General features: G+C 37.0%; 1 protein-coding gene across 9 annotated transcripts in view; it reads right to left on the bottom strand.

Moving 5' to 3' along the window:
- The window catches only part of TBL1XR1 (transducin (beta)-like 1 X-linked receptor 1), a 171055-nt gene that overhangs the window by 26889 nt on the left and 126149 nt on the right, over nt 1-18017 (bottom strand). For 7 of the 9 annotated variants that reach the window (XM_006770030.2, XM_015568010.1, XM_015568011.1 and 4 more), the window contains 4 exons: nt 15681-15783; nt 3552-3697; nt 1278-1500; nt 477-609 (listed from right to left, as the gene is read on the bottom strand). In XM_006770030.2, coding sequence (XP_006770093.1) covers nt 477-609; nt 1278-1500; nt 3552-3697; nt 15681-15738 — 560 coding nt within the window. In that variant the 5' untranslated portion in view covers nt 15739-15783. The remainder of the gene's footprint in view (nt 1-476; nt 610-1277; nt 1501-3551; nt 3698-15680; nt 15784-18017) is intronic. The other 2 variants (XM_015568016.1, XM_015568009.1) reach the window with 1 other exon arrangement.

Genomic DNA, 18017 nt, shown 5'->3' with positions numbered 1-18017 from the left:
GTCCCAGGTTCGATTCTGGTCAAGGGCATGTACCTGGGTTGCGGGCACATCCCCAGTGGGAGATGTGCAGGAGGCAGCTGATTGATGTCTCTCTCTCATCGATGTTTCTGACTCTCTATCTCTCTCCCTTCCTCTCTGTAAAAAATCAATAAAATATATTTAAAAAAACTAAAAAAACACCAACATAATTATATCCTAAATTACTAAGGCAAATAAAACCAGAATACCAGGAATTTCCATTTCCAGTATTTTTTCTCTGACTCCATTTTGAGGGCCCCAAATAACCCCTGAAATAGTGAGTTTAATGAAAACTTCCAAGGTTACTTTATGAAGGAATGAAGATTTATTGAGGCAAAATGAACACTAATAAGCAACAACAGAAACCTAAAAAACATAAGTAATGTATTTATAAAATGTAATAGGTTCAGTAAGATATTTTTTTTAAATCCATTTTAGTTTCACTTTGAGAAACATACCCCGATGCCAAGAGATCACTAACAGGGTTCCAGGCACAGATGAACACTTCAGATTCATGGCCCCGTAACACAACTGCCTTGTTAGGAGGGATTTCAACATCCCCATCCACCTCCATCATATCAGTATGATTATCTGCAGCACAGGAAACAAGTGGAAAATTCCAGTCAGGTTATATTGCAACATGCTGGGGAAATCCCTCCTTTATAATACAGAGTGTAACTTGACTACACAGTACTTATCACATGGAGAATGAATTCTTATCTTTAGTCAAGTATGGCCAAGATATATATATATATCTGAGTGTGTGTTTAGAGGTAGGGGTTAGAGGATGAGGGTAGAGAAGGGCTGCAAAAGGTTAGACCCACAAACATGACTAAAGTGATAAAAAGATTTGAACATGTAATCCATGCCAATACTATTCTGAGTTCCCGCCAGTAGGGGTTGCTGATATCATTCCTATAACATGGGAGTTGCCTTTATAGCTCCATGTCAGAGCGTCACTGTATTTGTTAATGACTAGTGTTACACATTTTATTTAGAAATCAAATGCAGACACAAAACTCATTTAACCATAGAAAAATAATTATCTAAATATTTTTTTGAAACAAAATAAAATCCATTACTGTAAACCTCACTTTCTGAGCTTTAGGAATGAAAATCTGAACTGTGTGGTAAGAGTTAGGGGAACAAGTTGGCATAAATGGTAAGTATGGTGTTATTTCAGCTTCAAAGAGGTGACATCCATATGAAACAAACATTTCTTTTGAAAAGGAATTTTTAAAAATTCTATCTCAGCTCACTTGCTATAGTATGTGCCCCATTCTCCTCTCCATTTGCTGTGTTTTCTCCATTTTTTGCAGATCCTTGTTGGTTCGTGGCAGCTGCGGCAGCTGCTGCAGCTGCTGCTTGTTGCTGTGCAAGCTTGTCTCTGTAAGCTTGTTGTCTTGTTTGTACTACATCAGGCATTACGGCATCTATCAGTGACAAAGACTCTATTGGTCGACCATCAAACAAGGTACCATCCTGGATTTAGAAAAGAAGAAAAATCAAAGGTGTCATATTTACAGTAATTTGTATTCATACAAGTCCACAGCAGAAATGAAAAGCTTCATTCCAAGACAAAATATTTTAAGATAATTTTCTGAATGTGCATAAGAAGGAAAGGAATCAGAAGGAAACCGAAGAAGCAACTGCAAATAACTGTTTAAAGTTTTCCTTCTCACCTGGTTCTTAGTGTTATATGTTGCACATGTAAAGCTGAAAAACTGAAAGGAATAATAAAAGTAGGCCCAGATAATAGAAAGGTTTATTAATTATATTTCAAAAATCCGTTAGTCAAAAGCAATGACCAAAATAAAATCATTCACACAATAAGAGATTTGGTACCACAGTATAGAAAATATTTCTTTAAAACCAAAACTTATAAATAGCTTTGTTGGACTTTAAAGTTTCTTGTGATTTGATTAAAACAGAAAGACTCCATATATTATGCCATATGACATTTCATTTTACTAATGTTGGAGTGCAAGCAAGCACGGTCAGGTTTAAAGACTTGAAGCTACACACTGGTCAACAGCAGCTGGCATCTCTTAACCAGTGCTCCTCAAAGTGTGGTGCAAGGAGCACATTACCTGGTAACTTGTTAGAAATGTAGATTCAAACCTACGGAATCAAAATCTCTGAAGAGCTCAGGAACTGCTTCAAAAAGCTCCCTGGGGAAGTCTCATGGGTTCTACCAGTTGAGAGGCATCCTAACTCACAGGCTGCTGCTCTTTAATTTTATGGACTTGCGGTAATTTTCCAAAGCTCCTCTCACGGATATTAGGGGCTTCACAATTAATAAAAGTTCTCCAGTGAGCACAAGAAGAGATACAAACGCAGAGCAAGTTGGAAATAGAAACAGTGCAAATTAGCCAACGTGATATGTATGTAAAGCAGATAACCACATCCTCCTGACAATCTGCATTGTGTGACCAGGGCTCCAGGCTGCAAACACAGCACATCTTTCTAAGCTGTCGAGTGTAATGGAGTATTTGAGGAGTAGGTGAAAGTATTTTAATTTATAAGTAATTTAAAAATAAATATTAAAACTGACACAGACACATTGTGGAGAACTATATTAAATTTACACAGGGTTTTTCGAATAAAATGAGACTTCATCTCTGGCTACTGCTAGAAATTGTTAATCACCCTCTGTTAAGGATATTTTTGGAGGGAAAGTGCTAAAAGACAGAACACGTTTAATTTAGTATTAGCAAATTTATCAGTTAGAGATGAGGAAAACAAAGACAATGAAATCAATTTTAGTATACTATGTAACTACAGTAATAAATAGAAACCATGGATGCTTCAGTTTTAAGAATATTTGTTAAAATGTTTGTTCACATATTTTTGCGAAAGGAAAGGGGAACATATTAATCTCTGAAATGAAAATAAGGCAAAAGCTCCACATATCATAAATCCTGTCCATATATGAAAATTTTCAGCTGGACCAGGGTTTGCAACATTTTCTGTAAAAGACCAAATTGTAAATATTTTAGGCTTTGCAGACCATAAATTCTCTGTCACAACTATTCAATCTGCCATAGTAGCACAAAAGTAGCCAGACAATACGTCAATGAATGAGCATGAATGTGTTCCAATCAAACTTTACAAAAACAAGCAGACAGGATTTGGTTTATGGGACAAAATTGGCTGACACCTGAGTTAAACTACCAATACTGGTATATGGACCTTAAATAGGCACTAATATCAAGAATTAGCTTTAATTATGAACTGCCTTCCAACATCAGGTATAACCAAATAATCTGAAATTTTCTGATTTTTTCAGACCATCAATACTGTTGTTTTAAAGAAAATTATTTCTTACTGTTTACTTATAAAGCCATTTATAGTGAAATAAGCTACAGATAGCGGTCCTCACCTTTGGGAGCCAACATGCCTTGCCTGTGCAGCCTGACCCCTACGTTAGAAACAACACCTCTCAACTGTTAACCCAGAGAAGCTGAAGTCAGATAACAAATGAGCAAAGAAGCTATCAGATTTAAGAATTATTTGAAATAAATCTTCCTTACCTCATTAATACTAACTTCTGCCTCTACATACTGTAGACCTTTTTGGATGATAGAAATCAATGCAGCAGGTGGGACAAGGGCACCATTTATGTTTGATTGACTGATATGGCTTTCTATACCAAAGGTAAACGCCGAATGAGAAAATCCTAAAAGCAAAAGAGAAGGTGTAAGAAGTTATTTTCCTAGTGGCAGCATGCTGTAAGACACAAACGAAAGATCTCTATAATCTTTCAAAAACAAATCCCACACCTTTAAAATTCCAGACTGTTAGCTAAGGTCAAGTGTATGTTTTTAAACAAAAGAAATACCAAAATTCAAATATGTTAACCTTTATTATTTTCCTTTAATTATGTAATGTACTATTATTTAAAATTTCTAGTACATGTAAAATTTAGCTGCAGCACAAATTTCCTCTACAAATAGCATCGAACTTTAAGTTTGAAGAAAGCATTTGAAAACCATGTGACTCAACTGCTTCACTCAAGATAATTTAGGCCAAGATAAATTAAGTGACATTTAATAAATTTTCATAGTATATTTAATCACAAACAAATTGTCAAACACCTTATAAATTCAATCTTTTGTAGGTTTTTAGAAACTACTTAGGAAATAAAAAGCAAACTAAAAATAATATAAGAAAATTGAAATGTAATAATGAAAAATAACTTCATGCTTAAAACCCAGTGTATGAATTAAATGCTAAAAAAAAAATTACTAATTCTTTGCCACGTAGCAATAACCCACCTAAATGAAAGTGTTAGAAAATGAGTTAGCAAGTGAAAATCCAGTCTGTCTCCATTAGCAGTCCTTTAATTTTTATTTGTAATACTTAAAACCAAAACTCACATAACAAAATCTTTTTATGTTAGCCTTGCTTTTTAATGCAAGCCAAGTTCAAAGTGAAAAGTAAAATTCTAGACAATAGCCTTGGCAGGTTTGGTTCAGTGGATAGATCGTAGGCCTGTGGACTGAAGGGTCCCGGGTTCGATACCGGCCAAGGGCACATGCGCGGGTTGCGACCTTGATCCCCAGTGTGGGGCGTGCAGGAGGCAGCCAATCAATGATTCTCTCCCATCACTGATGTTTCTATCTCTCTCTCCCTCTCCCTTTCTCTCTGAAATCAATAAATATGTATTTAAAAAAAAATTCTAGACAATATCCATCAGAGCTTATCACTAAGAAGCAATTGTCACTAATGAATTTTAAACAATTAAATTATGCATATAATACAGAATGTTGAGAAACCTTCACACTAAATAAAGTAAATGAATATGGGCTTATTGAGGTCTTGGTTAAATGGATTTAACCTATATAACAGTTGTCTAGCCCAGGTTTTTAGTACTTAGTCCATGTCTTTTATTCTTTGCATTTTATGCTTCCACTCAGGCTCCATGTGGCACTTATGAACCATCTATAGTAAACTACTGTAAACTCACAAAGAACATGTGCCTAGGAAATATTTTAAATGTTTAATAGACAGACTTGATTAGATACCTAAGTTGATTTTCCTCATGGCTCCTTCCCTCTTTGGAACACCTAACCTTTCCATTCCTGAAACTACCCATAGTGAGAAGTGAAAAGATGTTACCTTTTAAGACTTTCATTTTAACCTCATGATTTTTCCAACAGGCAACTGTTATTAAACACATTTATAGTTTTCAGCTTAATCTAAACTCACAGGGATGGCTAAAAACTCACCAATGGGAAAAACTCACAACTACGTGAATATGAGTGGGATCCAGGAGAATGAAGACTAGAAAGGATGGGGAGAAAGGATGAGAGATTTTCTCTTGAAATCAATAAGCAATGAGGTAGGAGATTTTGTTTTTCATTATATACTCCTCCCTAAATAAATTCTGCAGTAAATCATGAATAGGAAAAAAGCTAAACAGCCAAGTGGCTTAGAGATTTAAGATTTAAGACATTAAGATTTAAAAGTAAGATTTTAAGATAAATAGTATTTATGAAGGGTCTTCACCAAGTACCATGCATATATAATTGTATTATTTTATTATCAAAATTAGCAAATGGAAAGACAGCTGTTAAGAAAGTAAGGATTCATTCAGAGACCATTAACTACTACACTCTATTGTTCCTACTGAACAGTTAGAATACGGTTAAAAATAAAGCAGAGCCAGAGTGCGCTTCTGGTTCACTAAGAGCACACAAAAATCACATCAGTGTTCTTCTGTTCCAGCTTCAAGTGTTACAAAGTGGTGATAGCAGTGCATGAAATATTAAGACACCTTATTAGCTAGTTTTTAGAAGTGTTTTGATTTCATAAGCCTTATAAACTGTAGCAAAGTCCGTGATTCTGGCACTAGTTCATAAGTACAATTTGTAAAAATAAAAATCATTACATTTAAACACTACTAATTAGATGACATAGTCCAAGCTTATGTCCAAGAATATCCTAAAAGTTGAAGGTGGATATCCAACAGATGTCCATTTTTGGCTGGAACGTTGCATATATCCTTAATTTGTTCTGTCAGCCAAGGACAGAAGCTATCACCAGTGCTTATATCTATCTCAAGTTATTGCACATGCACTTAGAATGTTCTCAAACAACCAGAACACAAACCCGAAGTGGTCATTAGCATTGTTTTGGCACTCATTAATGCTTACTCTAAAGAAGGTTCACATGTAAACCTCTATGTATATAAAGGTTGGACTTTATCATTTTCTCTTTATTTGTAGTGATAACATTACAGGGCAGCTTAAAAACATGTTCAAAATTAATTTTCTTCTTGACCCTTCTTAAAACTTCTTTTTCCTTAGAAATTTCTGACTTTACACCCTCACTCCCAACCCTGTTGCTGGCGTTTCAGCATTCACCAAATCCTATCAATCCTACCTCTCTGGTCTCTGTCATCAGCTTTCCTTCTCTACCAAAACCTGGAGTTTAGTTTCATGATCCCTTGCACTATTCCTGTCATAAGTTCCTTTCCTCTCCTCGGCAATTAGTACATCTGCCACATCACAGTTAGAATACTGCTTGGAAAACAAAAACTGATTGTATCACTCCTTACTTGGGCACTTTCGATAATTCCTTTGGCCTTCATAATAAAGGCCAAACTCCTAAGTATGCCACAGTTACTTTTGTAATCTGACCCTACTTATCTGTCCAGATTCATCTCCCCAATTCCACACCCCTACACTCCTTCCCACTGCACATTTAAGTGGTTAACATTACTTGTAACACCTCGAATATGCTGTCTTACCTCATGCCTTTGGGCCTTATGTATTTTTATGCTCTTTTCTCCTAACTAAATGGAGGCGAAGTCCTTCCTTTCACTGCCCTCAGGTTGACCATTCTCTTCTGTGCTAATTCTTTCATATGTATAGCACTTAACACACTGTGTACATCTATGGTTCTATGTAAGTGTGTGCTGGGCTGCCTGAAGGAAGGATTTATGTCTACTAACCTTTCCATTCTGGAAGAAGACATTACCTAATTTATCCAGTGCCCAGTAAATATTTGTTAAATCAGAATGCAATCTATATAATAAAAGCCTAAGCCAGTGGTCGGCAAACTGCGGCTCGCGAGCCACATGCAGCTCTTCTTGAGTGTGGCTCTTCCACAAAATACTGACTTCTGCGCTGGGCCATGAAGTTTCCATCGCACTGTATATGCACGCCCGCACGTGGTATTTTATGGAAGATCCACACTCAAGGGGCCAAAGAGCCGCATGTGGCTCACAAGCCGCAGTTTGCCGACCACTGGCCTAATCGACTGTTATGGCAGAATGCTCAGTCGCTATGACGCGCATTGACCACCACAGAGCAGACCCTCAATGCAGGAGCTGTCCCCTGGTGGTCACTGCACTCCCACTGGGGGAGGGCTGCTCAGCCAGAAGCTGGGCTCATGGCTGGCAAGCACAGTGGTGGGAGCCTCTCCCACCTCCACGGCACCACTAAGGAGCAGTGAGCCGAGTGGTAAAGAGCAGGGAGCAGGCGGGCAGTAAGAAGAGAGGGCTCCCAGTAAGGAGCCAGGGCTCCCAGACTGCGAGAGGGCACAGGCTGGGCTGAGGGACTCCCTCGCTCCACAACCCCCCCCACCCGTGCACAATTTCATGCACCAGGCCTCTAGTTTTACTATAATGTATCTTGACACATCAGAAAATCTATGAATCCAGAAAAAGCATATGACTTACTTAAATCTTCCTGGAAAAACAAAAATAGAACTTAAACCAGGGTTACGCTAGAAAATATTTCCATTCATCTGTAAATGTATATGTAGGAAATATTTTTTCAGGGACAGCTTCTGACTCACAAAGTAGAAGGCAAAAGGGATCAACCTAAATCTGTGCAATACTGAAGTCTGGCCTGACAACCTAAATAGCATCCCTTCTTTTCAGGGGTAAGAGCAAGTCTGATATAAAGACTATCTCTGAATCAAGTACTCCACACATTCACTAAGGTAATTAAGGTTTGGGAGGTAAAAAGGAGATTCCAGCGTAGAATGATAGTAATTCAGTGACAAAGACAAGCAGTGGCAGGGGTGTGTGTGGTTATTCATGAGACCACACACCATTCCCATGTGAGAAAGGAGATCACAAAACCACCTTGTTCTGAATATTGCTTATTTCAGGGGGTGCCCTCCCTTGGGATGACAGAGATTGTGTTCTCAAAGGCAGAGTTAGTCTTCAGGAGTCGGCCACTCTACAAACAGAGAAGACAAACAAGAAAATGGGCCCTGATCCTCATGGCTATGATACTGGGTATCTAAACCAGAGGGGGTGGGGAGCAAAGCTTAACTATTATACAATACAGTGCCATAGTCTGGAAGGAAAATCTGATTTGTACAAGGTCCTATATTTAAGCCTCAGGTCAGAAAACCCTAAATAATGCTATCCCTGCTCCCAACTTCACACATACCCTTGACCCAAAATCCATTTCCACCTATGTCCTACAGACCCAGAGTTTTTTTACTCTAAAAGTTCCACAATCATTAGTCATGGGGATGTATAAGCACAGGGAATATAGTAAAAAATATTGTAATAACTACGTATAGTGCCAGGTGGGTACTAGACTTATTGGGGGATCATTTCAGAAGTCATATTATAGTGCCAGGTGGGTACTAGACTTATTGGGGGTCTGGTACACCTAAAACTAATATAATATTGTATATCAACTGTAATTGAAAAGTAAACAAATTAAAGTTAGAATTACAATATGATCCATCAATTCCTGTCACGGTTTATTGTCCAAGAAAAATAAAAACATGCTTGAACAACAACAAAAAAGTTCCACAATCAAATGCTTAAAGATTTCAGAAAAGGTAAAAGAAAATAGGGGAAATCATCCTATGGGGGATCTTTGATGTTGAAGAGTTAGACTCAGCACTTACAAAAAACAAAATAGAGGAAAATGTGAAGAAAAAAATAATACAACACCAAAACCCACTGCAACTGTTAATATGTTTGTATTTCTTTTTTTCTTTACATATTGTTCCCCCCACAAAAAAAATTATAATACATTGGCTGTGTAATTTTGTGCCCTAATTTTGCTCTTAAACATACATACAACTATAAACATTTCGTTTAAATCATATTTTCTGAAATAATTTTATTATTATAATATTCAACCAATAAATTTAGTAAATTCATCCCAAAGCTGGACAGTTGGACTTTTCCAATATTCACTATTTAAAAAGAATCTTGCTTCAATATGTGTATAGGTTTTTGCCAGGTGTAATTTCTTTTCTTCTTAGAATGGACTCCCTCAAAAGTTGAAAGGGATGTATATTAGCATTTTAAAGGAGTTTTCATGATTGCCAAACTGCTTTCCCCCCAAAATTGTGCAAATGTATAATGCCATCAAAATTTGTTTCCTTATACTCTCACTATGCTGGAAATTCTTTAAAAGAAAAACAGAAAGATTATTATTAAGATTGGACAAGTTCTGTTTGGCAACTATTAAAGTTGTCTTTTAACAAGTATATCAGCCGGAAATACGTAATTGAAATTTCCTCTATCAATCAGAGAAATATAGTCATTCAGGTGACAAAAAAAGAACTGATTTGGAAGTATAAAAGTACAGTAACTGCTAACATTTATGACAACTGTTTGCTGTTCATTGTTAATTAGCCATCTATACAACAACTATATGTCAAATGTTAATGCATATTTTATTTGCTTCTAAAGCAAATCTCTGTATAACTACTTGTTCTTTTGTAGCTGACTATTCTACTACTCATATAAATTGAAAGATTAAAGGTGGGTATTCCAGATTCGAACTTTCCTCACTCCAGTTCTTCATGGCTAGAGGCACATTACTGTAGCCAGTTTCACCTGACTCCATCCTGTCTGCTGGTCCAGTCTGTTTATAAATGGCACCAGCAGGAGAGTACGTGGACAGGAATGTTTATCTAGCCCAGTTACCTGTATCTGAGCCAAGAGAAACTACACTGTCACTTGATTGCTGACATTGTACTAGCCATTGCAGGGGTTAAAACAGAAATCATTAAATTATTGTCCCAGCTGGTTTGGCTCAGTGGATAGAGCGTCAGCCTATGGACTGAAGGGTCCTGGGTTCGATTCTGGCCAAGGGCACATGCCTGGGTTGCGGGTTCAATCCCCAATAGGAGGCGTGCAAGAGGCAGCCAATCAATGATTCTCTCTCATCATTGATGTTTCTATCTCTCCTTTTCCCTTCCTCTCTGAAATCAATAAAAACATATTTTTTTAAAAATATGAAGGAATGGATTTTGATGTTACAGGTTAGAACCTTAATGTTACCACATAAACATTCAGGTTAGTTTGTACCTACTATGATCACATCTATATTTCTAAAGTTAGTGTGTATGGGGGGGAGGGGGGCTTTGATGGGTGATCTTATGAACCAGGGGTGGGGAACCTTCTTTCTGCCAAGGGCCATTTGGATATTTATAACATTATTCATGGGTTAGATAAAATCACCAACTTAAAAATTAGCCTGCTATATTTGTTCAAACATTTAGTTAACTCACCCCTAATACCTTGGCGGGGCTAGACCAAATGATTTCTCGGGCCTTATACGGTCCAAGGGCCAGACGTTCCCCACCCGTTATAAACAAATAGGACATGGGAAGTAAGCACCATCTCAGAAAAAGTGGTGTGGTGCAAGGCCTATATCCAGGGAAATGCGCTATCCCTTTGTAAAGGGCAGAACACAGTGGAGAGCTCAGAGGGTGGGGTGCAGGAGACAAGATGCTCTTCCATGAACCAAACCCTTTAAACCTACATATATTGTTACTTTCTCATAGAGACTGTATGGCAAGACGAACCTCAGTTCTAAAAACAGGGGAATTAAAACAAAATAATAGTATTCAGAATCACAATCTAGAAAATAACTCAGTAATAAGGACATGCTGTTTTTGCATTTTCCAGTTAGTCTTCAAATACAACTCTTCATAATATCCAACATTCAAGTATATCATAAACAAACATGCAAAAGACAACAGTTAAATCTACAATGAAGAATTCTCCCCCAAACCAAATACACAATTTAGGCAAAATGAAAATATATATTACACAAAGGCACAAAAAAAGGGGGGTGCCACAAATTTCACAAATAATTGACAGGAACAACTTCTCTAGAAAAAAGTAAATTAAAACTGTGAATAACTACATCAGAGTCAAGAGAAACAACAAATGCAAAGGAGGGGGCGATGGGGGCATTAAAAAAAGTCCAAACCAGTTTAGCTCTTCTGAAAGTACCACTGTATTAGGAGCTGTTATATAAGTATAATTTAGTGTGTACTACTTAGTGTGTACTACTATTTATTCTGCATATGGTTTCTACTTTATGAGTTATTAAGGGCAATCAAGTTACTGATGCTCATGGGTGAGCGCTAAATAAAGGAGCATACTGAATCAAGTTAATCGTACTCACAGTACTACATGTAAAATATTTTCACTTTGTTGAGTATGTAACTCTAATTCACAAAAGTACAGAATGATGATGAGCAAAGTAATTTGCTTAGGGTGAACTTTCCAGAGGTAAAATTGAGGAAAATAAAAAGTGGCAACCCTTAATATAAACATCCTACAATAAACAGACTTTTCTCTTAACTCGTTTTAATGAATAGGGGAGAACGGCTTATTTCAAACAGACGTCTATAGTATATGTGAGGCCATATATCACAATGTAATCCCTTTTTAACAAGCAACAAAGTTTATAGATGTGGCAACTGAAGATCTGAGAAATTAAGTAATTTGTGGGGGAAGAAGGGGACTTTGAACAGAGTGTATCTTCTAGTAGTGATAACAGTCACAATAGTAGAATGCTCACCACTTAAAGTATTTAAGATGAAAACAATTCAAGTAATTTATCCCCTCTGGAGCTGGATACCATCATCCAGTCAGTGTTAAACACTGCTTGTTGAGAACAAATATTAGACATTCTTACTGAAAAATTTCTAAATTCCACCTTTAGCAAAACAGAATCAAATGTTCATAAGGTGCTTTTTGGAATTTCTGACTGATAGCTTTTAGAGAATGAGACAAAGAAGAAGGAAATTTTATTTTCCTTTGTGGTAAGTCTTTGCAAACCAGTATTTAATGTCTTTGCACAGACACTGTCTTTGTTGTGATTTCTTTTTTCATATCTCCTAATCCAATTCAGTACTCTTATGGAGAAATAGCAAGATTCTAGTTTCTTCTATATTGCTTTAAATCTTTTGAGAAATATTTATGGCTTAAAAAAGTAATTTACATCATATTTCTTACATATTTAACGGCCAATTCTCAGTAAGTATCCTTTGTGATAAAGGAATTTGTGGACTATGTGATTCCAAGATTTTTATGTACAAATGGAAATCGGAACCAAGAACAAGCCTTTGGAGCAGTGGGAGTCCTGAGATGGGTTAGATCAGGGGTGGGCAAACTTTTTGACTCGAGGGCCACAATGGGTTCTTAAACTGGACCGGAGGGCCAGACAAAAGCATGGATGGAGTGTTTGTGTGAACTAATATAAATTCAAAGTAAACATCATTACATAAAAGGATATGGTCTTTTTTTTTTTTTTTTTAAGTTTTATTCATTTCAAATGGGCCAGATCCGGCCCGCGGGCCGTAGTTTGCCCACGACTGGGTTAGATTCTGAGCTCTGTCAGAAACCTGACAGAACTATATGTTTTAAACTTTTCCCATCTCCTATTTCTAGAAGTAATTTCAAAAGAATATCTGATAGTATCCTTTATGATATAAACATGCCTCATCATTCCTGGAAAACCTTACCTACAAATACAAATATACCACTTTTACTGGCAGCTACCACTTCAGGAGATAGTCTCACATTCCAACTCTCAACCATGTGTACATTTCATGGTTTCTATTTTCTCTCAAGTGGTTACTAGATATAATTTTTCTTTCAAGATATTGTGAACAGCTACATACTTGTCTGTCAAGTTCCAATTGTCCTACAACTAATTAATATAGACTAGGGGCTTTCAAACTTTATTATGCCTTAACAGTGATGGTGAACCTATGACACGCCTATCAGAGGTGACACACGAACTCATTTTTTTGGTTGATTTTTCTTTGTTAAATGACATTTAAATATATAAAATAAATATCAAAAATATAAATCTTTGTTTTACTATGGTTGCAAATATCAAAAAATTTCTATATGTGACACAGCACCAGAGTTAAGTTAGGGTTTTCAAAATGCTGACATGCCGAGCTCAAAAGGTTCGCCATCACTGCCTTAGAATCACCTGCAGCATTTGTAAAATGCAGATTCTTGGGCCCCATTCACTGTTTTCTAAGTGATTCTGATACAGGTGGTCCAAGGATCAAACTTTAGAATTCTGATCTAGGCAATTCTTAAATTTATGACAAGTTGCATTCGTAGAAAAAGTGCAGTAAATCAAAATGTCATCAGTTGAGCCCTGGCAGGGTGGCTCAGTTGGTTTGAGTGTCTTCCCATACACCAAAAGGTTGTGGGTTCTAGTCCTTGTCAACGTGCATATGGAAGACAACACATCAATGCCTCTCTCTCTCAAAGCACTAAACATAGCCTCAGGTGAGGATAAAAAATGTCATCATTTGAGTCTCATTTTCTCTTATAAAGTTACAAATTTTATGAAAGGGCCGGTTTCACATTTTCAGAGATGTGGCTTAACATCATACTTCATCACCAGTATACTGCTATATAAAGTATAAAACCTTTCCAAGAATACATAAAGAATAATTAAGAATACAGTAAACAATTATAAAGGACTTAATATAATAACTATCAGTCTATCTTACAAAACCTTTTAAAATATAATTCTTGCCTTATTTTTATTGCAACATAACACATCTTAAGACTTGGAATTTATAAGGGTTTTCTCTAAGAACATCAGCAACTTTAATAAGTTTTTCTTTTTTTGTTCTTAAGAAGACTTGATAATATTTTGTCACTTGGTACTCTTTCAGAAATTAATCCAGAGTATTATTTTACTGTCCCCTTTACTTGCTGAATTTTCTTGTAGCAGCATGAGGAAGCAGGAAGATGTGAGTGTTCCTTAACATCCCTAACTTCACCTTCCCCTATTTCACCAGCAAGGGTGGAAGCACAGGGTGCTGCTGCACTATTCCACTGTTCCTGATCTCCTGAAACAGCAGTTTCATATGGTTCAGCCTAAATAACCACCTTTACAAACCACCTAACAAGCCACTGCAATATATTTCCCATCAACTGATCCTTCCCAATGTATTTTGCTTTAGTTTCCAAGGCCTCAAAACCCTGGCTTAACTAGTGGTCAGATTCAAAGGCATAAAAGTACTTTGTTTTGGTCCAACAATTTCTTTAGATTTTGTCCCAAAAGTACTACATAACAATATCGAAACATGTGCATACATGTTTATATGTAACAATCACTAGGTCGTTCCTTTTCCCACTTTATTAATCATTTTTATCTTATTCAAATTATTATATGGATGTCCTCATTGGATCTGCCTTCAAAAACAAAACAAAACAAGATCTATTAATTTCAGCGCTTCATAGCAAATTATTTTGCATCAGCTGGATCCTTTCGTTTCTTTTCCCTTTTCTCCTCCCTGTCCTTGTTGGGTATCACTTTCCCAGCTGTTCCAGGCCAGAGAGGCATAGTGGTGGTACTTGAGAATAAGAAAAAGCTCACAACCAGGTGCAGCTGAGAACATCTCAGCAAGCAGCGGGGTCTAGGATCTGAGCCCACGTTTGCACTTCCTATACAAGGAAGGACAACTATCTGAGCCCTAAGAAGAAGAATGAGTTTCAAAACCAAAACTGAAAATTCAATGTCCTATTCTATTCCTTCTATCTTCCCACACGCACAACTACAAAAATTATATTTTTTATACCACACCACACTTTACTATTAAACCTTGCAATAAATTTAGGCTATAATTTCTAAAACTCAACCACTCCAGTGTGACATATTCAAACCCTGAATAATTCCATCTCATGCTAACAATCTGCACTTACATTGCAGTCAATCTTTTCCACCATCCTATGACCCATCCAACCCAAGCTTAACTTCTTAGATTGTTACTTTTTTTTTTTGCTTAATCCATCCCATATCTCCCCATATAGTTTTTCTTCTATTTATAACAACATCTATTAATCTGTCTAGAAAGCTTAGATAATTACTTATTTAATATTTATTACAAATGAATTTCAATGATTTATGTTTACTAATTATCCCTCAATAAATACATTTAGTTAGAATTCAGGTCAAAGATACACTTAATCAATTGGGATAATACTTATGAAAACATTCTGAAAAAAGGTCTAATTTAGCTTTTGAAATGCTAACTACAATTAGGACCAAAAACATTTACCTAAGAATTCTAAATATACATTATTAAATTGATGACATCTGAGAGTTTATATGTTCTATGTACAATAATCTCACTTCATAACAAATTATGAAATGGTATTTGAATAGTGAAAGCCAAAATATTTGTTACCAATATTTGCCTGAGATGATGCCAACATATTTGAAAGAGTCAGAGAGTTAAACCATGCAGTAACACATAGCTTTAAAATGGCAGTCCAGACATTTAAGGAAACATACAAAGTTCAACAGTTTGGACTGATACAAATTTCAAATGCATAAAAGGTTATTTTGAGAATATTAAAATAATTGGAGGCCTATTTATTTTATGAAAGTACTCACCTGACTCTTGCAAGTATCTATATACCAAGAAGTTGACCTCATCACTGCTTATACTCATCTTTATTCCCACTTAAACCATGAGGTCACAACACAGGATATAACCCTAAAAATAAAACAAAGTTAATTAAGTATTTTCTCAATAAAATATTTTTAAACAAAATGTAAACAATGTTGTAAAAACCATTTGATTGTATTAAATGATGAAAAAAAGAAGGTTCTATATTGCCTCATAATGAACCCTAACAAATAGTTACTTCCAACAGTTAGTAATAAATTATACAACCAAAGCATGCTGGGTCTATTTTTCTGCAAGATAACATACTGACAAAAAATGGTTCAAATTTTATAAAAGGGCTTTAGCATCACATTTTAATTATTATATCAAACAGCATAAAAAGTTGTTCCTTTATTTCTCCTTAACTGTAAAAATAGTAAATTTTAAGAATCAGAATACTATTATTTAGACAAGAAAGATTCTAGACCACTGGCTGGGGATGGATTAGGGAGTGAGCCGATTGTGTCTACATAAGGTTATCTATATATCAAAAAGGCAATGACCGTGACGACAGAAACGACCGCTGGGCCAGTCACCATGCGGTGCTAGCATAGATGCATAGACACAGGTAAAGTCTATGAGTGAACTAAGAATGAACAAGACAAATGCTTGCCTTTGTCATAGAGCTTGCACTGTAAGAAGGTTAGGTCAGGGATGAGAATTCAAAATTGCCACCAGCACAGACCTGAGGTGCCACTTTTCAGAGCGGCCAAAGATACACCCAGTAGCGGACTGGGGGCGTGACTAAAGGGCTGGTGCCAACCTGAAGGTGGAGCTGTTCTAAATTTCCCAGAGGAGCCAATGGCTGCCTAGGAGGCAGAGCTTTGAACGCTGATGGGCATAGAAACAGACCAATCAGAACCAAATCTGGGTGAACTGCGAGGAGCCAATGGCTGCCTAAAAGGTGGACTTTTTGATGCTAACTGGCATAGAAATCGACCAATCAGAACCTAATCTGGGTGAACTGCAAAGGCAGAACCTAAGGTGGAGGCTGTGGAGAGGTTTTAAGGGCGCCAGCTGTTTGGTGTAAGGTGTAAGAAAGTGGTTCAATTTTTTAATAGCTGGTTTGGCAGTATAGTGCATATGGCTGGCTATCAGTCAAGATATAGGGGTTATGTATTTTTGTCTGTCAAGAGCATCTCCTCCTGCGGAAAAAGGCTCCCCCGCCCCCATTTAAGCAAGCCTATCCTATTTAATCTATCTATACTAATAAAGGGTAACATGCTAATTAGAACAGGTTGACCGGCCATATTCTGGACATCTGACTTCCTTCCAGACAAAACCAAGGCAGAGGCAGTTAGGGGTGATCAGGACAGCAGGGGAGGGCAGTTGGGGGCAACCGGGCTGGCAGGAGAGAGCCACTGGGAGCGACCAGGCTGGCAGGGGAGGGCAGTTGGGGGCATTAGGCATGAGTGGTTAGGAGCCAGTGGTCCTGGATTGCAAGAGGGATGTCTGACTGTCTAAACTGGCAGTTGGACATCCCCCAAGGGGGTCCTGGATTAGAGAGGGTGCAGGCCAGGCTGGGGGACAACCCCCCCCATGCAAAAATTTCATGCACCAGGCCTCTAGTGTCTACATAATTTCATAGGATTTTAAGTCTCAATTTTGTCAACATCTAATCTGGTAATGTTCACGTTTCCAAAAGCTCTAGGTCTTTAAGGCAATGAGGTTGGAATACAATTCTGAAAACTCAAATGATGTGCTTTTATCTTAATGTACATCCTTAAACCTAGAACTGGGAAAAAGGAAATTGAGATATAACTTAAATATGGCTAACTATACTTATCCATTCTCAGGTCACAGTGTGACCTAAAGCAGTACTCAGCATCCTTTCTTTGTACAGAGCCAGATAGTGAAAATGTTAGGATTTGCAACACACAAACATACTACCCAACCCTGCAGCTATAGCACAAAAGCAGTAGCAAACAATATGCAAGCAAATGAGTGTGATTATGTTCCAATAAAACTTTATTTAGTGACACCGATATTTCAATGTTATATGATTTGTTGTCATAAAATATTTTTCTTGATTTGTTTCCAAGCATTTAAAAATAAAACTTTCTTAGCTGTGGTCCTTATAAAAGGCTTAACAGGTGAGATTTGGTCCACAGACTAGTGTCCTGGTCCCTTGTTTAAAAAGGATTCACTAACACCTAGTAATAAAGGGGTTCTAACATTAAGGGCCAATGCGGATTGTTCTGCCACATCATGGATATGAGGCAGAGTGCACAGGATACTTTAAAATCATAAATTAACCAAACATTTCAGTAAGCTCCTCTGTG

The sequence above is a fragment of the Myotis davidii genome, unplaced genomic scaffold, assembly GCF_000327345.1.
Source record: "Myotis davidii unplaced genomic scaffold, ASM32734v1 scaffold123, whole genome shotgun sequence".
In the NCBI taxonomy this organism is placed as follows: Eukaryota; Metazoa; Chordata; class Mammalia; order Chiroptera; family Vespertilionidae; genus Myotis; species Myotis davidii.
This window is presented reverse-complemented; position numbering and strand designations above follow the sequence as displayed.